Raw genomic sequence first — 10,870 nt, 5'->3', positions numbered from 1 at the left:
CCTGAAAAGGGGGTCCCTTGCAGGAACTCCCCGCTGCATGCCCTGCTCAGCCTGACAGTCTGCAAGTTCTGCTCAGCCCGGTCCCACGGCGCCTCTTCCTCGGGCCCCCGCGGCAGCCAGCCCGGGGGCAAGACAGACGGAGGGAGCCGAGCGCTGCCCCGGGGTGGGAACCACAGCTCGGGGCCGCCCCGAGGGACGCGGCCCCCGCCGCCCCGGGGCTAATCGTCACCCTCTGCTCCGCTCGGCTCCGCGGAGCCCGCCTCCGCCTTACTGCCGGCCTCTGGCCGCTCCTTGTCCTCGCGGCCCTCGGATTTCTTGTTGAAGCAGAGCTTGAAGACCCCCAGGACGGTCATGACCAGGATGACCAGCACCACCACCGCGACCGTCACCAGGATGAAAACGTAGTTGGAGGAGGAGGAGGAGGAGGAGGAGGAAGAAGGCGGCGGAGTGGCCGTCTTCTCCCCGCCGGCGGGCGGCGACGCGGAGCCTCGGGGTGCCGGGGCGGAGGGGCGCTGCCCCTCCGCCCCGAGACCCGGAGGCTCCGCGGGGCCGCCCGCGGCGGTGGAGGCCGCCCCCGCGGCCGCGCAGCCCCGCCCGTCCCGCCCGCCCGGGGCGCAGGCACAGGCGAAGCCGGCGGCGGCATCGCGGCACCCGGCGGCCTCGGCGCACCGCCCGGTGCCGGGGCTCCGATCGCCGCAGGGACAGAGGGGCTCCTCCGCGCCCTTCCAGGCGAAGCCGCCCCGCTCGGGCTGGCAGGTGAGCCGCGCCTCCCCGCCGGGGCACGCCACGGCGAGCACGGTGCCCGGCGGGCTGAAGCCGGGACCGGCGCTGCGCTCCTCGAAGGGGAGGCGGTAGTCGAGGCCGAGGGCGCCCGCGGGGCTGAGGTCGGGACAGGCGCCCTCGTACTGGTACTTGCAGACGTAGCCCTGGCTCTCCCGCTGGCAAGGCCGCTCCTTCCAGCCCCAGTTGGCGCCGCCGCCGGGGGCCGCCGCCGCCGCCAGGTGCAGCCCGGCGCAGCGGGCGGTGAGGCAGGACCGCACGGGCTCCTTCACCCACCGGCCGAGCGCCGCCGGCAGCTCCCGCGGGGCTGCCCCGCCGCCAGCGCCCTCCCAGGAGAAGCCGCGGAGCGGCTGCGCCCCGTCGGTGCAGGCGGAGGCGTTCCTCTTCAGCCCGACCCAGAAGAGCGAGGCCGCTGGACCCGCCGCCGCCTCCGCCAGCAGCCCCAGCAGCAGGCGCAGCTCCGGCTCGCCGCTGACCCAGGCCAGGCCGCCTCGTCGGCGGCCGCAGCCGCTGCGGGCCTCGCCGTAGGAGCCGTTGGCGAGGTGGGCGCTGAAGCAGACGCCGGCGGCCTGGCAGCGCACGGCGGCCCGCGCCGGCGGGGGCCGGCCCAGGGCGCAGGCGGCGGCCAGGAGCAGGCAGCAGGGCCCGGCCCGCCTCATCCTGGCGGCGCGGCGGGCCGAGGGGCGCGGGCTGCCCCGGCGGCTGTGACGGCGCTCGGCCCCGGCTCGGGCTGGCCCCGGCCGCCCGCCCCGTCCCACCTCAGCGCCGTCCCCGCGCCCACGGCCCTCCCCCGGACCTGCCGGAGGAAGCGTGTCGGGGGCCGGGGTCGACCTCGGCATCCTCTGTTTGTTGGCGGGCGGGTGACGAGCAGCTCCCTGCGCTGCCAGGAAGCGCTCGCCTGCCCGGCGGGCGGGTGTCCAACCTCGGGGAGGGCGAGGGTGGGAAATCCCGGTGCCCGCTCCGGGTGGCGAGGCCCAGGGCCGCAGTGGCGGGGGCCGCCGAGGCCCGTGTCTGGGGTATGGCCGGGCCCGCCTTGCCAGCCTGTCGCTCGGAGCTTCCAGGGGAAGAGCGGGCCAGCTCCAGCGACCCCTTCCTTGAAAGGTTTCCTGCTGAGGTGGAGCTGTGCTCCCAAACCCCTTCGCTCCCAGTTTAACGCTCAGCGAAAACCGATTCAGCTCAGGGGTTTCCAGCAAGTTGGCCTAAAACGCATCGCACATTAGGTGCCTGCACTGACTTCCAGTAGGTTGTTCTTCAGTGAGTTTAACTGATCCACTGCAAGCGTTTCTCAGTAGGCAGTCTATATGCTGCCTCACTTTCATACTCCTTACTGTGACATCTGCCACCTCACGTTCAGATGCAGTGTGCATGAGCTCCATCAGTAGTTGCAGTCTGTGGAGGCGTGAGTTCTACACTCATGGATCAAGGCACCAGGTGGACTCAGTCCTGCACAAAGTACCCTCACTGCTCCAGTGTGCTAGTAGGCTCTGCGTCTGTTCAGCCCTTTCTGAAGAATTTAATTTCTCTTTGGAGGGAATAAATGTGGATGACAAGTCCCACTCGGCCAGCTTGTGACCCATCTGCATAGGTCTCATTGACTCTAAGCCTACATTGAGAGAGAACTCATTTTTCTCTGGACACCTCAAAGAAGAATCAGAAAGGCAGGTGTACAGACACACTGTGTGTTGAAGCTCTGAAGCACGGCCTAGTTTCATAATGGATTCTAAATGTTCAGTAAATTTTATAAGTTTTCCAGCAGGAAACTGTCTTGATGGACAAAGCATTTTAGAGACTGTTTCCTGGGGAAGCGTCTGTCATTGCCAGTGCATTGCCAGAACTGCAGTAAACCACACTGAAGAAACATCAAAAGCTTAGAGTTACCCTTCTCCACTTGCCCCAGATCCCGTGTCCTGGGGAGCATGGAACACAGGCAGCACACAGTTATCTCTAGTCACAAAATTCCTCCTTTTTATTAACAGCGGTGCGAGGGGTAAAGGGGAAAATATCACCTGTACATGTTCTATATGAAGTACATCCCTGGTACCTGGTATATCTCCTACGTACGGTATGCTTTAGGGTTAATGTGTAACCTACTCCTGGTTTTGTCTGCCTTCTCCCTGAATACTTGATGACAAGCAACAGCAGCTTGATGGAAGTTGCTTTTAACTTTCATTTTCTACTGGTATTTTGGATAGCCTTTGCATTCTTCTTGCCTAACTGAGCACAGAGGTCACAAAAAATAAGATATTAAAAAAAATTAACTTTTGGTTTCCCTTATTGTCCCGTTTGGTGAATTCTCAATAATTCCAAATAAAATAGACTTTCAAGTGTTGTTTATGGCTTTTCAAGTATTCTGGTACTTAAAAGGTATCTGCAAAGAGGACAGAGGCACGTTCTTTACAAGGAGTCCCATGGAGAAGACAAGGGGCAACAGGTGCAAGTTGGACCATGAGAGGTTTTATCTCGACATAAGAAAGAAATTTTTTATAATAAGAGCAGTCATTCACTAGAACAACCTCCCCAGAGATGTGGAAGAGTCCCCATTGCTGGAGGTTTTCAAGATGCGATTGGGCATCCAGTTGCTGGATAATCTCATTTAGGCTCCCTTTCCTGTGAAAGGCGGGACCAGATGATCTCTGAGGTCCCTTCCAGCCATGATCCTATGATTCTGTGATAAGTAGAATGATTTTAATACTTATCTCCGATCTATATAAAAATCTAAGAATTAAATATAAGCCTCTCCCCAAAATACTCATCTCTGCTACTTAATTTTTTTGTTGGGGAAACATCTTGCTAAATGCTCAAATGGTCCCATTAGGTAGTCGCGTAAGCAGAAATTCTGTTTATCACATGTAAGAGTTAACAAAACATTTTGAAATACATGAAATAGAAGAAGTGGATTAGGGGTAAACTGAATTCACACACTCATGACTTTTTAAGGAGACTATTCAGTTTGCATTGTGTTTCTCTTGGTATTCAGCAAAAGTGAAACTAGTTCAAATATTGCCTGTATTCTTATAAATTTTATATTTCAAGAGCTATTAAACTGCTTCGGTAAAAATAATTACATTCCGTTTGCTACATGCATCTTGGAGTGTAATTAATTTTGGTGCCAGTAGACTTCATTTTATGGAAAACAGGTTTTTGAAACAAAACAAAAACCTGTTGTTTCAGTTCTAGACAAAAGTAGAATTTTGGTTAATCGACGTGTAGAGATGACAGAGCCACTGAAGTAAAAATTTGCTGTGTTGTCAGAGCTCTGCTGCCTACTGGAATTGTCACTCCCGCGTTCGCTCCGCTCCACGGTGTGTCAGGACAGAGGCACCGAGCCGTGTGCCTGTGCGGGTGAGCGCGAGATCGGTGCTGCCTGCCTACGCTCCTAGCTGGAACGATGCGGTTCAGTTTGTGTCGGGAGGCTTTATCATCTAGCATTCAAATATCTAGTTCTTCACTAGATCTAGCCTTAAATGTACCTAAACTAACTGAACCATTCCTTTAGTCCTTTGATGTTTCTTGATGGTGTACAAAAGCTACGCTTCTACAAATATCTGTCAGCTTCATTATCTTGAGCCTTTTTCCCAAAATGTGGCTGATAGCTTTGGGAGAGAAGAGAGGTTGCTACAGCTTTACTACTGCCGTCTTGCTGGGGAATGCTGACACAGCTTTGCCTAATATGCCCCTGCAGTCCTACAGCTTCCATTTGTTTTCTCTTTCAAAATTGAGTTAATTTATTATGGCTGAAGAGAAACTAACCTCTGTAAATAGAAGGAAGAACACAGAAGCACCAAAAAGTACCATTTTATGCTTCAAACCTAAGGCTGTGTCCCTGGGGAGGGGAATGCAGCTCAGTCTCTGAAGGCATTTGCTCCCTTGCTTCTCTTCTCGACTGTCAGCAACGGGCGTGATTTGAACCATCTGGGGTGGCCTCTCCGCCAGGTCACTGACGGGTACTACCGGCTCATTTCACACAGGCCAGGACTTTAATTTCCTAGGCTATATTTGAGCCGGCAATTTAGAAATAACAGGTTAGCCAGCAGTGCCCCGGGCAGTCCCGTGTTGTCGGAGGAACTTGTACCAGACCGAAACATGAAAACACTGTGTGCCAGAACCGAGGGCTCCCACCAGCAGGAAATAGAGACGGTAGCTCTATGTCTACTCGATCTGCCTATGCCTGCTCTTCTCTCCTATGGCTGTCCCCGAGAGTCCTGCAAAAATTATTAAAAAAATAACTAGATCTCCAGAACCAGCTCTTCCTCTGGTTTTGAATGTTCTTCTAATTCTTACTTTTAAGTAAATATGAAAATATTCTTTCATTAAGTGTCTTCATGGGGCTTTTCCTGAAGAAATCCTTTCTTGAACGAGAGGATTAGCTACTCACACGCAAATGCTGGTACCAGTCAGCGTGTGAGCAATTAAACGTCTTCATATAAAGAAGATTTTATTACATGAATGTGAATGTTATATGACTGATTGATGTATAATTCCTCATGTAGCTATTTTTCTCGGTAGTAGAAGCCTTATTTAGCTGTAGTTGTTCCTTAGTCTTCTGCCTGTAAGATCGGAGCCTTTGAAAAAACAGTGGCTTGCTTTAATTGCAATTTTACTATGAGCCATTAGTTTATTTCATTATGTAACTGTATCTGTCATATAATAATATGTACATTTTGACTAAGGAGTAATGAGAGGAGGGCTAAACTAATAAAACTACTTTTCTCTTTTAGGGTGGATTCTTTTTTCCATTTTTATAAAGTAAATCAAAACTATTCTTTTTGTGACTAACCAGGAAATATGTCAGCTGTATGCAAGCACATACTTTGCAACTGCTAGGGCTTAAGAGATGTATTTTAATTAGAAGTAGTCTTGTAGAGGGGTACAGTATGCTGTTCTTACTAAGAGCTGTATTTTGCTTTGCAGAGGTGGATGGATGGCTCAGTAAAAGAGATCTGCCTGGCTGCGAAGGGGAGAAGTGAAATGGTTGCGTAACTCTGCAATGTGTAGGGCACTAAACTGGCTGGTGACACATCTCATCCTCAAAGAGGGTACAGGAAAATGTCTGGAAATGGATCTGTCCACCCATTCTGCTACATGGAAAGCGTCTAACAGCAGAAGCAGCTACAGCATCTTCTGCAAGCGTAAAGGAAGTCTGCCTAAGCGCATCTCACTTTATCACCTGCTCTGTACAGGTGAAGAAGCCTGTTGCGGTCTGTTGCATGATACAGATTTCTTTGGGGTTGGAAGATTTGGAGAGGGAGTGAGAAAGGCAGGAGAAGACCGGCAGTCTGGCAGCACAGCCCATTTGCATGGCTCCAGCCCTTTAGCTTGCTGCAACCTTGCGGAGTCTGCACCGGCAGACAGTGGAGGGGCTGCATTGTCCCTGTGAGCTCGCTCCTTCCCCCTCATCCCACCTGATATCTCTACTGGATCCACACATCCTTCTGCTGAATTTATAATGAGTAAAGTCAAAACATATTCCCCATCTTTCAGTGCTCTGCTGAGATATAGGTAATAATTTAAATACTCCAATGGAAACAGGTATTTCAAACAGGTGAGAATCACTGTTGTTTGACTGTGTGCCTCAAAAATTACGCGTTAAATCCTCCTTTACTCACTCAGTGCTCCATGAAATTGTTGTCTGTATTTAAGATGTGGTTTATCAAATAGTAAGGCAGCCCTACATTTCACAGGTAAGTTGTACTTAACCAAAGGAAAGTATTTTCTTACTAAAGGGTTATATTTTTCTTTAAGAAAATACCTAATTTAAAAATCAGGCCCTCTTGATATCATTGAGAACTGTCTCATTTCAACAGCGCAGCAAGATTTCTCATGAATTTCCCTGCATTCAGTCAAACAACTTGCAACAGGGAGTAAAAATGCCAGGTGGAATCTAGCATGCTTTTGTTACTTTTCCCTGGAACAGGATAGGAAATTAAAATAAGAATTTCTGTCTTACTGTAACAACTTGCACAATCATAAGAATTTAATTATTCATCTTGTAGACTGAGTACAACCATATGATTGGGTTAATGCCTAGATAATGGTGCACTGTTCAATTTAGGTCTGATTACTTTGTATGCCTTACTAATCACCAACCTCTAGAGGAGGGGTTGATAAGAGGGACTTCAAGGAGACATCTTGTTACAAGGAAGATAACAGGGATAGAAGAAAGCCACTGGCATGAAGTCAGCAAAATCCACAGTAACCGGGGAAAGGTAAAGGCAGCAGGAGGAGATCACGACCACCGACTCAACTGAGGGTCTATGCATGTTGCCCCCCCCCACCTGCCAAGACCATGCGTGTTGATTTACATGGCAAGCAAATCTAATTTAGATATAACAAACCAATAGCAAGTGGTATCGTTAATCACTAACCAATGAATGTAAATTTGGGCGGGTTTTCCATTGGTTTTGCTAATCATGTAAGAGGATAAATACGTTGCAATTCCTTTGTGTGGTGTGCTAGCTTTGTGCAATTACCACCTAGCACCCATCTTTGCGTAAACATGAAATAAATAAGTATCTCGTCTCTGTGTGTAAGATTGGCCTATTGCACACTGGGTACCGGACCCCGCTTGTGGCACAACAATCTCTCAAAAGGACTACATAGATAACAGGGTTCACTTACACAGTTTGGAAAAGATAACCCAGCAGGGGTCATGCAAGTTCCTGTCTACTGTAATAACAATTTCCAATGACATTATCACATAGCTACAGGACTTTTTTAAAAATAAGGAATAATATTTAACTGCTGTTGTGAACACAGTGGTATATCTGTCACGTTTATGACTTGGAAATAAAATCTCACTAATCCTGACCTGCTGAAGTGACATTTAATAGATGGATTGCATTGGCAAAAACAAATAAAAAGATGTGGCTGTAGCCTTACCCAATATATATATGCTCCCCTTAAAGCCTGTTCAGTTTTGATGTTCATGTTTCCATTACTAATTATGCAAGAAAATAATGTATTCTGTTAACACTTCTATTCATCTTTAATGAGTTATTAAAGAAAGATTCCCATCCTGTAATTAGCTAGGGGAAATGAACTCCAGAATTCTCAAATTAAACACTTTAAAACTTTTCCAAAAATACCGTACTCTGTAAATATATTTTATTCTCACTCTATCCCACTTTCCTTCCTTTTGTTGACTGGATAATTCATACTCATTCCATCCCAGCCTCCAAATTCTTCACATCTCCTGTAGCACTGTCTGGTTGCCCCATTTGAGCTTCATGTTGAGTATATGTTGGCGTGAGGGGGTTCACAGGGACTGGAGGTAGGGTATGGCCATATGTTACATTTTGCAGTTAACAATGTAAAAATTAGCAAAAGCACTGAAATGAGTCATGATATGATCAACCTCCCCTGCATCGTTTTCTCTTTTTTCTGTACCTTGAGTGACAAACGCCCAGCAGCGGTCAGAGCTTTGACTGGTTTGATATATTTTGGTGGTCCATATGAAGCGTCTGCATACTGCAGAATCGGAGCTTTCAGTTGTTGTGTGTACCTGTATTTAGATGTTTGTATGTATATCTATGGAGTGGAATGGAATGGAATGGAATGGAATGGAATGGAATGGAATGGAATGGAATGGAATGGAATGGAATGGAATAAGGCTGCGGGTACTGCACAGAGCTAAGTCAAGGGAATGGAGAGCTGCAGCACAGAATAAAATGAATAGGCAGGAAAAGAGGGAGTAAACACAAAAAGAAGAGGATAGGAAAGGTATCAAAAGAAAAGACCGGAGAAGGAAGATCATTCACCAGGGCGGAATTGCCAGGGTGGCAGAGGGGGCTGAGGGGCCGTGTCCCTGTGCCAGGGCCCAGTGCCGCGCACGCGCGGGTGGGTGGGGTGGTGCCGGTGACCGCAGGCGTGTTTGCGCAGCTGGGCAGCCCCCGCAGCCGCCAGTGCCAGGCAGTGCAGGGCTGTCAGCCTGGAGCAAAGGGCAATGACAGCTAAAATAAAAGGTGGTTACTGCAGAAAGACGGCATGCGGTTCTTCAAACATAATCCTTTAGGCAGCTGCAGGAGACCCACTGTGTATTGAGGGACGTTTGCAGCCTTAAAGCTACTTTGTGGCTCAAAGGCCATCCTTAAAAAGCATTCTTGTCAGAATGAGTTTGACACCTTCTTTATGCCATTTCCTTTCTGGTCCATAGGGATGCTATCAGCAGCCTGTGTAAACCATAGGTTTTGAAAGTCTGGGAAAATATTGAGTGCAGTTCTGGTGTCCTCGCATCCTAGAAAAAAACAACCAAAAGAGAAGAGTGAGAGATTAATTCCCATTTGTTATAGATTTCTAATATTTTATCAGGTTTTGACCTAAATAAAAACATTTTTGGAAATTAATGAATTTTCATGTAAGGTGAGGAAACACCACATTTTTTGTAACTTCCTATAGAATTGTAATTATATAACAACCTTCTGGGACTGGCAGACTTTTTCGGATGAGGCAAAGTTTCCTAGGGAAATAAAGTAAAATAGAAGGAAATATGGTGGTAAAGAGGTGATATCACTTTCTGGCCTTTTGCCCAGGCTTACCATTTCAGAGAGAGTCTTGAAGTATTTGCCTGAAAATGGGCAAGGGATACAGACTAGTAAGAATAAATTCAAGAGAGAGCAGCTGTGAGATGGAGAGGCAGCAGATGCTTGTCTATACAAGCAGTCAATTCAAAATGAAAAAAATAAAAGGAAGGAAGAATATTATGAGCCCAGTGAAATAATTGTTACCATTAAGGTTATGGGAGGTAAACATGCCTTTTATAGAAATATTTTTTGCCATTCTTTTTGTGAGACTGGCCAGACTAGAAAGGTTCACTTTACTGAAGCATTTTCCCCCTTTCCCTTTTTAAATAATGCCCTTTCCTGAAGCATTTCCTTCTCAAGAAAGCCTAATGTTTTAAATGTTCCTCATTGTTTGCTTGCAGAAGCAGAGACTTTAGATTATTTGTATACTATAGAAGGGGGAGAAGATTTTAGAGGATCTTGCTGTATGGCACATGGCTTTTTTCCTCTCCTGTTTATCATGGTAAAAAGGCCAACAGTGCTGTTCTTTGCACTTGTGTGTTAAATGTGTGTTCAGCAGTACTTACTCTTGCTATCCTAAATGGCTCTATACTCATAAAATGGTACCTAGGATCCTGAAATTTTACATGACAGAAAAAACATAAGGAAGTTATCTTTATGCTCTGGAAGAAGTCCATTTTGAAAGAAGTTAGGCTCAAGAAACAAAATTAGTGTCTGCCTGTGTACTTCCCACACTCCAGCACATGGGATATTCAGAACTGGGGTGTTAGTCTGTGTCTAATAAAAACAGGAAACTTAAAATAATATTTTAACTAAATAAATGCTTATTTTCCAGAAACAACTCATGGTCTAAGTAGTGGATGTGTTTTACCTGCGTTTCTTTCATGCTAAGATTAAAATCCTAGCAGCTCTGACAGTTTTTCACAATGTAACTGAAATAAACATCTCTGTTATGACATATGAGAATGTTAGTTTTCAAAGTTTTAAAAATTAAGATCTATCAATGCTAAAGGTATCAAAGACCAACTGTTTCCATGAAGAATAAAACAAGCTTCTGCTTAGCAGACCAATTTCAGAACATGCAGTCACATACTCCACGCATTAGCAATTGTGCATCCACGAGGTAGAATTGATCTACATTTTCATCCACAAGCAGGTTTTGTTATTATAATTATTGTAATGTTAATCTTGTGTTATGGTTGTGTGTCATGCCCCGGTTTCCTTGTATTATTAGCTCCATTAGATTATATCATGTAATATCAGCGAGGATACAGTCTTTGTACTGCCAATATTAACATCTCAGGGCTGCAGACAGCGTGTAAACATCGTGTGTCTCCTGCAGAGCTGTGCAGACAGGCTCCCATCTGAGTCTATATCTAATCTCTTCTGGGATATGTGTGTGTATGTAAAAGGAAGAGTGCACACATGCAAATTGCATACCTGGATGCCATGGGTAGGCATGTGCCCATTCTGGGCATAGCTGAACATTTGTGATTACGTGTCCCCTAATATTCTGGGAATCCTTGAGAAAGATATGCAATCTATTCACGTGATAAAATAAAGCTCTAACT

The 10,870-nt window shown here is 47.4% G+C and overlaps 1 protein-coding gene across 1 annotated transcript; it reads right to left on the bottom strand.

The window, feature by feature from the left end:
- Positions 1-218: 218 nt before the first annotated feature.
- Positions 219-1,988, bottom strand: CLEC14A (C-type lectin domain containing 14A; the record flags this gene model as incomplete). Its single annotated transcript, XM_082000144.1, has 1 exon — positions 219-1,988. The coding sequence occupies exon 1, from the start codon at positions 1,617-1,619 to the stop codon at positions 219-221; it is 1,401 nt and encodes a 466-aa protein (XP_081856270.1). The 5' UTR covers positions 1,620-1,988.
- Between the last annotated feature and the right edge of the window lie 8,882 nt (positions 1,989-10,870).

This window comes from Phaethon aethereus, assembly GCF_964289735.1.
Source record: "Phaethon aethereus genome assembly, chromosome: 5".
NCBI classification, from domain to species: domain Eukaryota; kingdom Metazoa; phylum Chordata; class Aves; order Phaethontiformes; family Phaethontidae; genus Phaethon; species Phaethon aethereus.
Note: the sequence above shows the minus strand (reverse complement) of the source record. Positions and strands in the feature narration are given on the sequence as shown.